At 35.9% G+C, this 14,783-nt stretch overlaps 1 protein-coding gene across 1 annotated transcript in view; it reads left to right on the forward strand.

Annotated features, from left to right (window-relative positions):
- Cbp80 (Nuclear cap-binding protein subunit 1) overlaps positions 1 to 14,783 on the forward strand; it is a 462,862-nt gene that overhangs the window by 197,121 nt on the left and 250,958 nt on the right. The window contains exon 10 of the mRNA XM_090406510.1: positions 8,660 to 8,875. Coding sequence (XP_090262636.1) covers positions 8,660 to 8,875 — 216 coding nt within the window. The remainder of the gene's footprint in view (positions 1 to 8,659; positions 8,876 to 14,783) is intronic.

Raw genomic sequence — 14,783 nt, forward strand, 5'->3', positions numbered from 1 at the left:
GGAAGTCAAAGAGGCAGTGAAGGAAAAGAAGAAAGCATATCAAAAGTTCCTGGCAAATAAGTCAGCTTTTACTCTTACAGAATACAGAGACAAATGTAAGAAAGCTAAACAGTGTGTAAAACTAGCTAAACAAAAGTCATGGGAGGACTTTGGCAAGAATATAGAAAATAAATATCAAGAAGGTGGCAAAATATTCTGGAGGTTGTTGAAGAAGTTTAGGAATGGAGGAAAGAGTGCTGTAAAAGGAATTAGAAATGATAAAGGTGAAATGAAAACAGGAGAAAAAGATATCCTTGAAGTATGGAGTAATTACTTTGAAAAACTGCTAAATGAAACAAGCAGTGATGACAGCACAGTGGTAAAAAACACTGACCAGGCATGCAGTCAGGAATACATATCCATACTTGAAGTAGAAAAAGCCATCAAAGGCTTGAAATGTGGAAAGGCAGCAGGAGTAGATGATATTCGACCAGAAATGCTGAAGTATGGTGGTATAAGAGTCTTACAGTGGCTGCACTGCATAGTTCAGAAAGCCTGGACAGAGGGACGAATTCCTGATGATTGGAGTAGAGCTCTCATAGTACCCATATATAAAAAGGGAAATAAAACTGAATGTGAGAATTACAGAGGTATTTCCCTACTGAGTGTTCCTGGCAAGATCTATGCAAGTATACTTGAGAAACGGTTGAGAAAAATTGTGGAAGAAAAGCTTGGTGAAGAACAAGCTGGATTCAGGCCAAATAGAGGCTGTCAGGATCAGATCTTCACTTTACGACAAATAGTCGAGAAAGCATGGGAATATAACAAAGATCTGTATTTAAGTTTTGTCGATTTAGAAAAGGCATATGACAAGGTGCCAAGAGAGAAGCTATTCAATACGCTGCAGTTATATGGTGTCAATGGGGCATTATATCAAGCAATACTTAGTCTTTATTTGAGTTGCAAGTCAGCAGTTAGAATTGAAGGAAGTACAGGAAGATGGTTAAATGTTAAATCTGGTGTGAGACAAGGATGTACATTATCCCCTCTGTTATTCATTATCTATATGGATCACATTATGAAGGAATGTGGTATTCAACCTGATATCAAAATTGGAGATGTTAATGTCAGCTCTTTGCTTTATGCGAATGATGTTATACTTCTAAATAAATCCGCTACAAGTCTGCAAGATTCTCTGACTAAATTGAATAGCTGTTGTAATAGATATGGTATGAAGGTCAGCAATAAAAAGACAAAGACAATGAAAATAGGCAGAATCATTGAAAATGTCAACTGTGTTGTGAATGGAGAACCTGTGGAACAAGTAAAACATTTCAGCTACTTAGGCACAATTTTTACTGAAGATGGTAAACTAAATATAGAAATAGACAACAGAATCAGCAAAGCTGGTATCGTGGGAAGTCAATTGAATAAATTCATATGGAATAAGAAAGAAATTAGTCGGAACACTAAATTAGCTGTATACAAGACTGTGTTCAAACCAATTTTAACTTATGGATCTGAGAGCTGGGTCAGAAGTAAAACACTTGACCAAAGACTAGAGACCGCAGATATGAGAGTCCTGAGAAAGATTAGAGGCATGAACAGATGGCATCAATGGCAATATCATATTAAAAATGAGGATATTAGGAAAGAACTTGACATTGTCAGCATCCAGGAATGCGTTAGCAGAGCTAATCTCAGATGGTATGGTCACTTAAATAGAATGGGAGAGGAAAGATTAGCAAAACAAGTGTTCTCTGCCAGGTTGGCAGGAAAACGACCCAGAGGAAGACCAAGATATAGGTGGATTGATACGGTACAAAGTGCCTTAGACGATAGAAATATAAGATCTGATAATGTTGGAGTCTTGACAAGTAACAGACTGATTTGGAGGAAAATTGTAGATAGGAAGTTAGTAATGATGTAATTTTTTTCATGTAGTACTGTCATATCCTGTACACCCCTTGAGGGTACATGACAGGAATTTGATGATGATGACCTTGATCCATGTTATATGAACTGAGACAAAGCCGTTGCTTAATTTCTCCTAACCTTTCCTACCTGAATTAATGCCACATGAATATTGTGTTACATACATTCCTGCTTTCTATAGGATTATTCTATAGGCATATTCAACACACTCATTAACAATTAGGATACATACCTTGATCCATGTTATATGAACTGAGACAAAGCTGTTGCTTAATTTCTCCTAACCTTTCCTACCTGAATTAATGCCACATGAATATTGTGTTACATACATTTCTGCTTTCTATAGGATTAATTAAATGGTTTCAAAGATCTGAGAATGGATGCAGTCCGGAGTAAGAAGTTCCTCCAAGAAGTCAAGAATCATGGAGGGTTGATGCTTCTATCTAACACAGTGCATAAATACTTGTCATATCTTTATGTCGAAATATTCACTGAAGATGCTCTCCCACCCACTACTGGCAGCTCATTCCACACACCATAAGAACATCAACTTTACATGACCACATCCTTACATAAGTTCAGTTTAATTACCATACTAGAGCCATGATGTGTTTACACATAAATAAATACATAGATGCAGTGGCCATTGATATTGAACTAACATTTAAATACTGTTGAAATGAATACGAAGTATGAATTTTTGATGTATTTTATCATTATGGTTATTTGGGTGGTTAATGGAATGAAAACAACATAATGAAAGAATTTAACACAAGTTTATTGGTTCCAATATTTTGTCTCCGTCACAAAAAAAGCAAAGTGGAAAATGTTAGGCTGGGAGCCTAAAGTATTAAGAGGAGTGCTTTCTATGGGCACTAGTAGGCAAGTTTCACACAACCTTATTTCTTAATTCTTAATATTTAACTTTTATAATTCGGCTGCTGGTTCAAAAAAAAAAAGAAAAAAAAGTCCTTCATGTTTGTATTTGTTGTAGTGAAGCATAGTATTTTTTTCTCCATTCGATTCTCTAAAAGGTAAGCACAGCATGGTCATCTAGACTGAGTGACCATAATTGTGGTGGCAGATATATTTCTTGTGTTCTTCAAGGATGTTGGAAGTTATAGTTCTAGATTATCTATAAAAATACAGGGCTGCAAGAACAAGGAAAAAACTTCATCTTACAACCTTACACCTGGAGCTCCCACACCTCTCAATTTCAGGTTTACACAAGGTTCCTTGAATACAGACTCATACTTAATTTCTAGGGATGATCCTAAGTTCTTCTCACCACTCCCCATATCTCGAGCTGTGAAATCTCACTAATGTCTATACTGTAAGATCCCTTTACCAACTTTCTGTCGTCTCCTCTCCCATAATTACCTTCAAATAATACACTGTCTCTAATATCCTCAGTTCTGTACATAAAAAATAAAACATTACAGGAAATGTTCATTCCTATCTGATTGCACAAGCAGCCTTGTGTGAAGATGTACATGCCATACAGTGGCTTCATAACCTTAGTTGCTTTGGGAGTAATCTCAGCCAATCCATCTGACCACATAGGTCTTCAGTTATTGGCACATTGCTGTTTTCGTGAGAACTATTATCTGTGACAAATTCATGTTATTCACAAAGAACTCTGTTGACTAGTAGTGTATGGTCCAACTTTCTTGTTTATATAATTCCTCCTTTTGAGCAGAAATATTATCTACATCTGGGTATTTGCAGTCAAACAACAGACTGTTTCATAAATAATAAGTTTATTTGCTGTTGGTTTCCGTTGCAAAATTGGAAAAATCTCAGTGTTACTGAATTCCTCTTCAAACTTTGCAAACCAAAAGAATGTCCATGGAATTCATTCACATCATATATTCTCATATGGTTATTGGTTAAATAAACTATCATCATCATCAAATTCCTGACATGTACCCTCAAGGAGTGTACAGGATATGATAGTACTACATGAAAAAATTACATCATTACTAACTTCCTATCTACAATTTTCCTCCAAATCAGTCTATTACTTGTCAAGACTCCAACATTATCAGATCATATATTTCTATCATCTAAGACACTTTGTACAATATCAATCCACCTATATCTTGGTCTTCCTCTGGGTCGTTTTGCTGCCAACCTGGCAGAGAACACTTGTTTTGCTAATCTTTCCTCGCCCATTCTGTTCAAGTGACCGTACCAAATGAGATTTAGCTCTGCTAACACATATTTGGATGCTGACAATGTCAAGTTCTTTCCTAATATCCTTGTTTTTAATATGATATTGATATTGATGCCATCTGTTCACGCCTCTCTAATCTTTCTCAGGACTCATATCTGCGGTCTCTAGTCTTTGGTGAAGTGTTTTACTTCTGACCGAGCTCTCAGATCCATAAGTTAAAACTGATTTGAACACTGTCTTGTATACAGCTAGATTAGTGTTCCGACCAATTTCTCTCTTATTCCATAAGAATTTATTCAATTGATTTCTTACCATACCAGCTTTGTTGATTCTATTGTCTATTTCATATTTAATTTACCATCTTCGCTAAAAATCTTGCCAAAGTAGCTGAAATGTTTTACTTGTTCCACAGGTTTCTCATTCAAAACACAGTTGACATTTTCAGTAATTCTACCTATTTTCATTGTTTTTGTCTTTTTATTGCTGACCTTCATACCATATCTATTACAAAATTATTCGATTTAGTCAGGGAATCTTGCAAACTTGTAGCGGATTTGTTTAGAAATATAACATCGTCCGCATAAACCAAAGAGTCGACATTAACATCTTCTATTCTGATGTCATGTTTAATACCACTTTCCTTCATAATGTGATCCATAAAGGATGTACATTATCTGACACCAGATTTAACATTAAACCATTTTCCTGTACTTCCTTCAATTCTAACTGCTGACTTACAACTCAAATAAAGACTAAGTATTGCTTGATATAATGCCCTATTGACACCATATAACTGTAGTGTATTGAATAGCTTCTCTCTTGGCACCTTGTCGTATGCCCTTTCCAGATTGATAAAACTTAAATACAGATCTTTGTTATATTCCCATGCTTTCTCAGCTATTTATCGTAAAGTGAAGATCTGATCCTGACAGCCTCTATTTGGCCTGACTCCAGCTTTGTTCTTCACCAAGCTTTTCTTCCACAATTCTTCTCAACCGTTTCTCAAGTATACTGGCATAAATCTTGCCTGGAACACTCAGTAGGGAAATACCTCTGTAAATAAGTTTTATGTTTTATATATGAGTACTATTTGAGCTCTAGTCCAATCATCAGGAATTCGTCCCTCTGTCCAGGCCTTCTAAACTATGCACTGCAGCCACTGTAAGACTTTTAACCACCATACTTCAGCATTTCTGGTTGAATATCATCTACTCCTGCCGCCTTTCCACATTTCAGACTTTTGATGGCTTTTTCTACTTCAAGTAATGATATGTATTCCTGACTGAATGCCTGGTCAGTGTTTTTTACCACTGTGCTGTCATCACTGCTTCTTTCATTTAGCAATTTTTCGAAGTAATTACTCGATGCCTGAATTAAAGCCTTTTCTCCTGTTTTCATGTCACCTTTATCATCTCTAACTCCTTTTACTGCACTCTTTCCTCCGTTTCTATGCTTCTCCAACAACCACCAGAATATCTTACCACCTGCTTGATATTTATTTTCTATGTTCTTGCCAAAGTCCTCCCATGACTTTTGTTTAGCTAGTTTTACACAGTGTTTAGCTTTCTTACATTTGTCTCTGTATTCTCTAAGAGCACAAGCTGACTTATTTGCCAGGAACTTTTGATATGCTTTCTTATTTTCCTTCACTTTAACTTCCTGTGTCCACCATGGAGTTCTGATTTTTCTATCCTTGCAGACAACCTCACCACATGCGTTTCTGGCTGAATCAATCAGGGTTTTCTTCAAGGTTTTTTGATTCTTGTTCTCAAACTCTTTCATTTTTTCTTCAATAATCTTTGTGTATTTTAGTCTACAGTTCACATCTGAGAGATGCTCAACTTTTATTCGCTTTAAAACTTTCTTACATGTTATTCTTCTTTTCAATATGAAATTCAATTTTATCCTGCTCAAGACTAAATAGTGATTGCTTCCAATTTCAAATCCTGTGTACACTCTAGTGTCCTGCACCAGGGAGAAAACATCACTATCAACAATGACATAGCCAATGGGACTTTTCTTATTCCTTGCCTCTTCTCTCCATGTGAATTTGTGCACATTTCTATGTTGGAACATGGCATTAGTAATAACTGGTCCATGTCCTGAGCAGAAATCCAACAGATATTTGCCATTATTATTAGCTTTGCTCTTTTCTCCAAATTTTCCCAAAACATTTTTGTATGTCTGACAATCATTTCCTACTCTGCTATTTAGATCCCCAACAAGGACCAACTTTTCATTTTTCATTGTGTCAGTTGTTTTTTCTAAAGCCTCAAAAAATTTCTCCACTTCTACCTTAATAGAACCTTCTGTGGGACCATAGGCACAAAGAAGTCTCATTATCCAGTTCCCCATTCTCATATTTGCCCACATTACTTTACTTGAGACTGCCTGCCATTGATTAGCCTCTTATTTTGTGTTGAATACTATGGCTACTCCTTCTTTTCCTTGATTGTCATTGCCTGAATATAACATTTTGCATTTATTGCTCAGAAAGATCTCACCAGTTTTTGTCTTTTTTGTTTCAGTCACCCCTATTATGTCGATCTGGTACTTATATAATTCCTCAGCTAGCTCCATTTCTTTGCCATTCAGGCTTCTCGTGTTAATGGTAACGATCTCTAACTCTGGTGATGTTGAGTTGGGGTGTGTTTTCAGATTTGTTCCAGTAGCTGACTTTTCGATGTTCACCCTGGTTCCCTTGGAAAACAATGGGGACTTTGTTTATCCGGGCGACGCTCCAGCCGGCATTTAATTTTGTCATGTTGTACCATCATTTTGTATTTTGGTTCAACCAATAAGAACACAATTTTGTCGGCTAAATCCCAAATTGCCAGTCCATCCTCATCTGTTCAGTATCAAGGTAGATACCCAACAGGGTGCACCATGAGAAGGTGAGGATTGGACATTAGGTCAGAAGCCCTGGTCGGTTCTCTGCATTTCTTTAAAGGCTATGTGGAGGTCTCCTCTCACAGTTATACAGCTTTGACCCTTAAGCACCCCTAAATAAACTATTATGGTTTTAATTCAAAATGATCAGAATGAAGATCAGTGCTGTATTAGAAGGTGTATACTCGTCTTGGATAAATATACTTTAATTTTAGAATTCACATAAGTAAATTACTTGCTTAACGCAGTTCAGATCTCATTTATAAATCAAAATATTTTTACCATGTTCTTGGTTCCTGATATATTTTGGTATATATCATCCCATGTAACTGTACAAAATACATATATTACGGCATACTAGTATGTATAATTCCTACCAAAATATGAATTATCTCAAGAATGGTGAGGCCATGGTTTAAATTGGTCAGAGCAGGGTAATACTTCTGCTTTGACTCGGAAAATGTACTATTTAGAATATTTTATGATTTCTTGAGTTGTTGCTTTGGTTTAAAGTAATTTAATTGTCTGTGTCCTTTTAATATGTTGAAAGCTTTTTAAATGTTAGAGTTCATATAATAATGTAATCTTCAATTTGTTGACAAAATTACTGTCTAACTACAGATGTGAGACCCTCAGCTGGCAATGTGCCAAGCAGAGTCAGTTCATGTTGAAAGGGAGAAAGGAATAAGGCGATGTTCAAATTTGTTACTAACATGAAATCACATGGTTTATATGTACATTTTCCAATTATTGTACAAGCAAAATAGTTACCACTTTAAAAACTAGAATTTTCATAAAAGAAAAACTAATTTGCAGGCATTCATTTTTTCATTCATTCATCTTCAACCCTCCTTTCACTAACTGGGTTGTGGGGGCAGCACCTGCAAGAGGAACTTTCAATGGTAATGATCCTCTATCACCAAGCTCAGGTGTTCTGGTGGGACTCCCAAATGCGTCCACCCGAGGTTATGGATATAATCTATCCAGCTAGTCCTTGGCTTTCCACGTGGCCTCCCACCCGCTGGCATGGCAAAGAGGGCCTGCTGTGGGAGCCTCTCTCTTGTGGCATTCTGACCAGGTGCCCATACCAACGTAACTGTGATCTCTCAATACAGAGAAGCAATGGTTGAGTATTGAGGGTTTCCCGAATTGCAGAGCTTCTGACTCTGTCAAGTCTTGTCAGCCCCACAACCCCTCGAAGGAACCTCATTTCAGCAACTTGGATTCGTGTCTGCATTCTTTCAGTCATTACCCAACTCTCATGACCATAGTTGAGGAATTTTCAGACATAATAATAATAATAAACATTCATCCCATGAAACGCATTGAATGCCGTATTATCAGAATGTATTTGCCACCTTCTGGCATGCACAAAAGTGTCGAGGGGTGTTGCATCTGTAGTCACAAAGTATGTGATATCGCTTATAAAGATTAATTGGAATGAGGTAATGTTATATATGAAGAAATTATGAAATAATTGTAGTTAATTTAGACTCATTATTTAGGTATTTTATTTTATTTTATTTTTTGCCATGTTTTATTTTAGTAATGCAGTCCCAAATAGCAAATTGTTGGCTGTGTAATTTGACTCTTTACAGTATATTTCATTGTTATATTTAAGAGTAATTTCTTATGAAAATATTTTTTTTTTTACATTAAATTTCTTTCGTTTATATTCAGTATTTAGATTGCCTTTGGGCACAGATATGCAAACTGCGAAGTGATAAATGGGTAGAACATCACATATTAAGGCCCTATCTTGGATTTGATGGAGTTCTTTGTGAAGCATTGCAGCATGATTTACCAGATATAATTCCACCAGCCCACCGAGATGATTGTATTTATCCATTTCCCCAAGTAATCTTTAGATTATTTGATTATACAGATTGCCCCGAGGTAAACTCTGTTCTTGTATCGCAAATAGTAAAACATTGCTAAATTTTAAAAGTCGTGCAAATTAAAGAATATCATCTTTAGATGAATTATATTCTCATTAACAAATGTGCTGAAGAGGATGCATTTTGTTGTTTTTGCAGACTTTGCAATATGCAATTAAATCCCTACAGATTTCTGAACTATTCACAAATAATTTCAGTAATTCATATTTTGATTATTTATTCATTGTTTGGTTGAAACAAAATTCAGTTTGAAATGATCAGATTGTTAGATTTTTTCAAATGTCCTCATGTTGTTTCAGTTTTCAAAATATATAATATATAAAGGGCTTCAGTTATATTTCCCTTCACATGTGCTGATGGTATGCTCATCACACTACGTTTAAACAGGAAGTCATTATCTTCCATTTGAGGGAACAGCAGTAAAGCAGCCTTACTGGCCAGTTGACTCTTAGTTCAGTAGACCAAATCTGATGGTAATAACATGCCAGAAGGCTTTCCAACCAGGCAGTGAATAATCCTGCTTTCATTTATTCTAACAGGTTGTACTTGGAGGAAGCTATTAGAGAACTATCAAAGTCATGTTCCTGAATTACACAAATTGGTAATTGGTATAAACTTGTGTGAAATGTTTTGTTTAGCATAAATGTTTTACCCTACTATCTAGAGCATCTTCAGTATGTCTTTCAAATTAGACAAGTAGAATGGATAATCAGAAAACTCAACATTTATAAAAAATGAGCTACACATACTCCATATGTTCCTAAGCATAGTTATCTTTTAGATAGTTATAGAAGGTTTTTCCCTCTTGGTTGCAAAGTAAATTATGCTTGCCAAGAAATTATATTCTTGTTTAATCCTTTATCCAAGTGCAAGCAATACCAGGCTACTTATATATAGTGACTGTTGACTTCATATCAGTTTCCTTGGTATCCCATAATACAAAGCACACTTCCTTTTGGATGTGTATATTGCTTTGCATTAAGGGAAGATTCACTACCCAGACTGGTTAGTAGTAGTAGTAGTACAGAGGTATATAAAGCTTGATAGTATTTAGGTGAAAGGACAGATGGATAATCAGGTAGTTAGAATAAAAAAAAAAAAGCACCTTTGCTCTTTTACATCATCACATAGTTAATGAGGCTATCTTGCTTCTTTTTCACCAGTCTCATGCAGCTAAACAACCAAATGACCAATTGAAACAAAAATCCAAGAGAGAGATGACTGGTACTCAGGTGGTTAGCCTTATCTAAGTTAACTACCTTCAGCTGGCCTTCTCTGCCTAGGATTGCTTTCCAGTTCATCCTTGCAGCTGACCACAGTAAACTAAGAGGATGAAATCATGCAAAAAACTTCTTGTAATAAAAATGGACAGAATTTTATCTCCCACTCATGAATATTGCATAATGTGACTGGTCTAATGTCATCTAACATTAGACCAGTCACAGAGATACTAAAAAATTTAGTATCTCCTAGAATGCTTCTTTCTAAATATAAAAATTGTCCAGCTGAACAATAATATTTCTGTAATACAATATCATGCTCAGATTTTGTCACCTAGTTTTCATTGTGATATGGAACATTACAGAGGGACCAAAGTGATATCTGGACTGGAGTTTTGGTAATGCATAGCAGTTGAGAGAATGTGGATTACTAAGTTTTTTGGATAGGAGGAAAACAGGAGATATAATAGACTTTCAAGTGGGTTAACAGATTCTACCAGATTAATACAGAAGGAATTATAAAAAAAGAGTGCATGTTAAGATGGGAAGAATGAGAGGCCATCCCTGGAAGTTGTATAAAGATGAAGAAGGGTGTGAGGAGTAGAGGTTTTATGTGGAGAGTTGTTGGTGAGTGGAACACGTTGCCTTATGAATGTAGGGAGTGTAAATAATTTCAAAGTTCAAGTTGGTTTAGTGTGCCTCCCACAATGAGTCTATTGACTCCATGGAGGTTATTGTAATAATAATAATAATAAATATGCAGGGCAAGCAGGCAGTTGTAGAATGCATGTTCTACTGTTTCCAGTCTGTAATAAATGTCACAGATTAAATCTCTGATGTTAAAGTCCCCCTCTATTTGATGGCATTTATTTGTAGCTGAGTAAGTTATTAAACATTGTCATTGTTAGTATAGTTCGCTCACAGTTTATAGATCTCTGCATGGTGACTTGCCAAGAATAGTCGATTCATGCTGAAGGGGAGAAAGAAATAAAGGACATACGAATTAGTCACCGACAAGCGAAATAGCGAGAGATGAAAACCTAGGTAGAAGGTTGCACATGCATGACTGGTCTGCATTATTTTATGGATTTTTGAGGCTATATTGCTTAAATAGCAAAATTTTAATACTGGAAGCCCAAGCCTCCACACTCTTTGATAGCCGAAGAAATTTCTTTTGAACTTCCTGGTATCTGGTGGATCAAAGATGCACAGGTTTACTTATAATTGTTTTTCTTCAGCTTCTGTAATGTCTGTAATATTTATTATTACAGTTGAGCAGGGAAGATTATGGTTGTAAGTACTATTCTTTACAGAAAAAGAAAGTGATCCAGTTTTCCATTCTTCTAGGGTGTTTGCATGCAAGTTCTTGAACTGGTAATATTGGATAGGTGCACAACAGAATTCAAAGTATAGTATCAGTTCAAGAACTTGGAGGTTCTCTGTTAGGTGCTAGTCTAAGGGGAATGCCTCCAAGATCTCATCTTCCAAACACTGATTTTGTGTTGTTGACATTGGCATTTATGTATGAAATGTATCATTATTCATTAAAATTCCTACTGCATTGTCTGCTATTTCTTAGAATGATTCTTACTAAGTGAAATTATCAGACTGAACATTAAAATTGTACTTTATTTTCCACCATAGTTGAGAGAACTGTTATCCCTCAGGTAGCATACAAGTTGTAGATTTACTGGGAGGAAAAAAAAAAAAAAAAAAAAATCAAGAACTAATGCAAAGAGCAAGGGACTAAGAGACAACCTTGCATGACTCCTTTCTGAATTTGACTGGGTCTGATAGGAACCTGTTGATTAGGAGGTAGTTGGTTGTATTGACATAGGCTCCTTTAATAATGCTTTAGCAGCCCAGTTTTGGGGGATGTGGACCAGAAAGAGATTCCAAAAATTATTAAATGCTTATATAAGATCCACTGAGACTACTGCCATTGGTTGCTTTTTTCACATTAATTAGGTGGAGTAGATCACATAGCAGAAACAGATTAAATGCTACTGCTTTTGGGAAAAATTTCATTGAGTGTCTGAAAACTACACTTGTGTACTTTTCATTATGTATCTCATTACTACTTTGAACCTGTTGTTGTTAATGTGAAAAAAAAAAAAAATCTTAGATAGAGAAATAGGCCTCTGGTTGTTAAGGTCATGATTTTATTAGGTTTAGGAATGAGAGTATAGCTTGCTACAGATTTACTTGTTATGTGACATGTAAAGAGAAAAGAATAAAGAGTATAAAACTAGAATGGGAAGAATAAAATCCTGAGCCTTGTGGTAAAGTTCTGTATCTAGACAATCATTCTGTTTCACAAGAAACCACAGAATTGGAACTTGGAATGTTAGAAGTATGAACCAAGGTAAGCTGGAAATAATAAAGATGGAAATGGAGCACAAGAAGCTGGATATATTGGGAATAAGTGAACTTAGATGGATAGGAATGGCCCATTTTCAGTCAGGGGACTATATGGTGTATTACTCAGGACATGAGACAAGTCGTAAAAATGGAGTATCTTTCTTACTCAGGAAAAAGATGGCTAGGTATATATTAGATTATAATCCAGTGAATGACAGAATCATTTCTCTCAGAGTGAGTGGACATCCAATGAATATGACCATCATTCATGTTTTTATGCACGCACTACAGAAGCACCAGAAGAAGAAATTGAAGAATTTTATTGCAAGTTACAAGAAGTGATTGATGCAACACCAAAGCGCGATTTTTGGCTGCTTATCGGAGATTGGAATGTAAAAGTGGAATGAGGAACAAGGAATAACAGGTCGTTTTGGGTTTAAGTATTCGTACAGGGAAGAGACTACTTAAGTTTTGTGCAGAGAATTCTTTGTTTATTGTTAACACCTGCTTTAAACAGCACAAAAGAAGATTGTACACATGGATATCACCTGATGGACAATACAGAAATTGACTATATACTTGTACAAAGAAGATGGAGAAGTGCAATTCAGTCTGTCAAGACTTTTCCAAGTGCAGACTGTGGAACAGACCATAGTTATTAGTGGCTGATACATGTGAAATTACGGAAACTGAAAACAACACAAATGTCGATCAGATATGATCTTGGAAACCTACCAGCTGAATACAATATTAGTATACAGAACAGATTCAACACACTCAATTTGTGTGAAAGAGAACCAGGTGAACTATGGGAAGAGATTAAAGATATAATTAAAACAGAAGCAAAGAAGAATATTCCAACAGTTTGTAAGAAGAAGAAGTTTAAATGGCTGTCAGAACATTCCATCAGGATAGGAGGAAAATGAAGGCCGCAGGAAGAACTGTATTTGAATGTAGAGTTTCAATGACAAGCCAGAAGAGACAAGGAAAAATATTTAACCAGGAATGGCAACAAATAGAAGACCAAAACAAGAAAGGAAAAACAAGAGATCTTTTCAAAAAGATCAGAGAACTAACAGGGAAGTTTAGTGCCAAGGTAACAATATTGAACAGAAGCTGTAGACATCATAGAAAGATGGAAAGAGTATACAGAAGTTCTTTACAGAAAGGACTCCAAAATTACTGAGAAATTTGAAGAGCAGGATTATACACAGGAGCCAGTATCACTGGAGAGTGAAGTGAGGTGGACACTGCAACAGCTATCCAGTAAGAAGCTACCAGGAGGAGATGGAGTACCTATTGAGCTATTCAAAGCCCTGGGAGAAGAGGCAGTTAAAATTTTAACAGCTCTATGTCAGCGAATTTGGATCACAACTAATTGGCCTAGGGAATGGAAAAAATCATTTATTGAAGAAAGGCGATGCAAGCGAGTGCAAAAATTACAGAACTATAGCACTGATTTCTCATGCAAGTAAAGTCTTACTTAAGATCATTCAGAAAAGACTGGAACTATTCATGAAGAGAGAAATGCCAGGTGAAAAGGCAGAGGAACAAGAGATCAAATCGCCAATGTGAGATGGATAATAGAAAGAGCACAGGAATATCAAAAGAATGTCTACCTTTGTTTCCTTGACTATAGCAAGGCTTTTGACTCTGTAGATCATGTGACACTGTGGAATGTGTTAAGAACAATGGGAGTACCAGAGCATTTCATTATCCATCTGAGGAATCTTTATTATGAACAAGAAGCTACTGTCTGAACAGATCTTGGAGAAATTGAGTATTTCACAATAGGTAAATGGGTGCAACAAGAATGTATTTTATCTCCATACCTGTTTAACTTGTACATCGAATACATTTTAAGAATGGCATGGCTGGAGGAGTCTTCAGTTGGAATTAAAATTGGTGGAAGAAATATTAATAATTTGAGGTATGCAGATGATACCACCTTGCTGGTAGAATGCAAAGAAGATTTGGAGGAACTTATCATGAAAGTTAAAGAAGAAAGTGCTAAATATGGTCTTAAACTTAACCTCAAAAAGACAAAAGTTATGGCAACATGTGAACTTAATGATTTTGAAGTAGATGGGGAGAAAATGGAAGCAGTTAACGATTTTTGCTCTTAGGATCCCAAATTGATCAAGATGGTTATTGTACTGAATAAGTTAGAAGATTATTACTCAAGAAAGAAAGCAATGACAAATTTAAGCAAGATCTTTAAAGATAAAGATATTAGCCTCAGAACAAAAATCAGAATCGTGAAAGCAATGGTATTCCCTGTGGAATACCATTGCTTTCACGTGAAAGTTGAGAAAGAGTGAAAGA

Source organism: Typopeltis vanoorti, chromosome 16 (assembly GCF_054136105.1).
Source record: "Typopeltis vanoorti isolate ZY-2024b chromosome 16, IOZ_Tvanoo_1.0, whole genome shotgun sequence".
Lineage (NCBI taxonomy): Eukaryota > Metazoa > Arthropoda > Arachnida > Uropygi > Thelyphonidae > Typopeltis > Typopeltis vanoorti.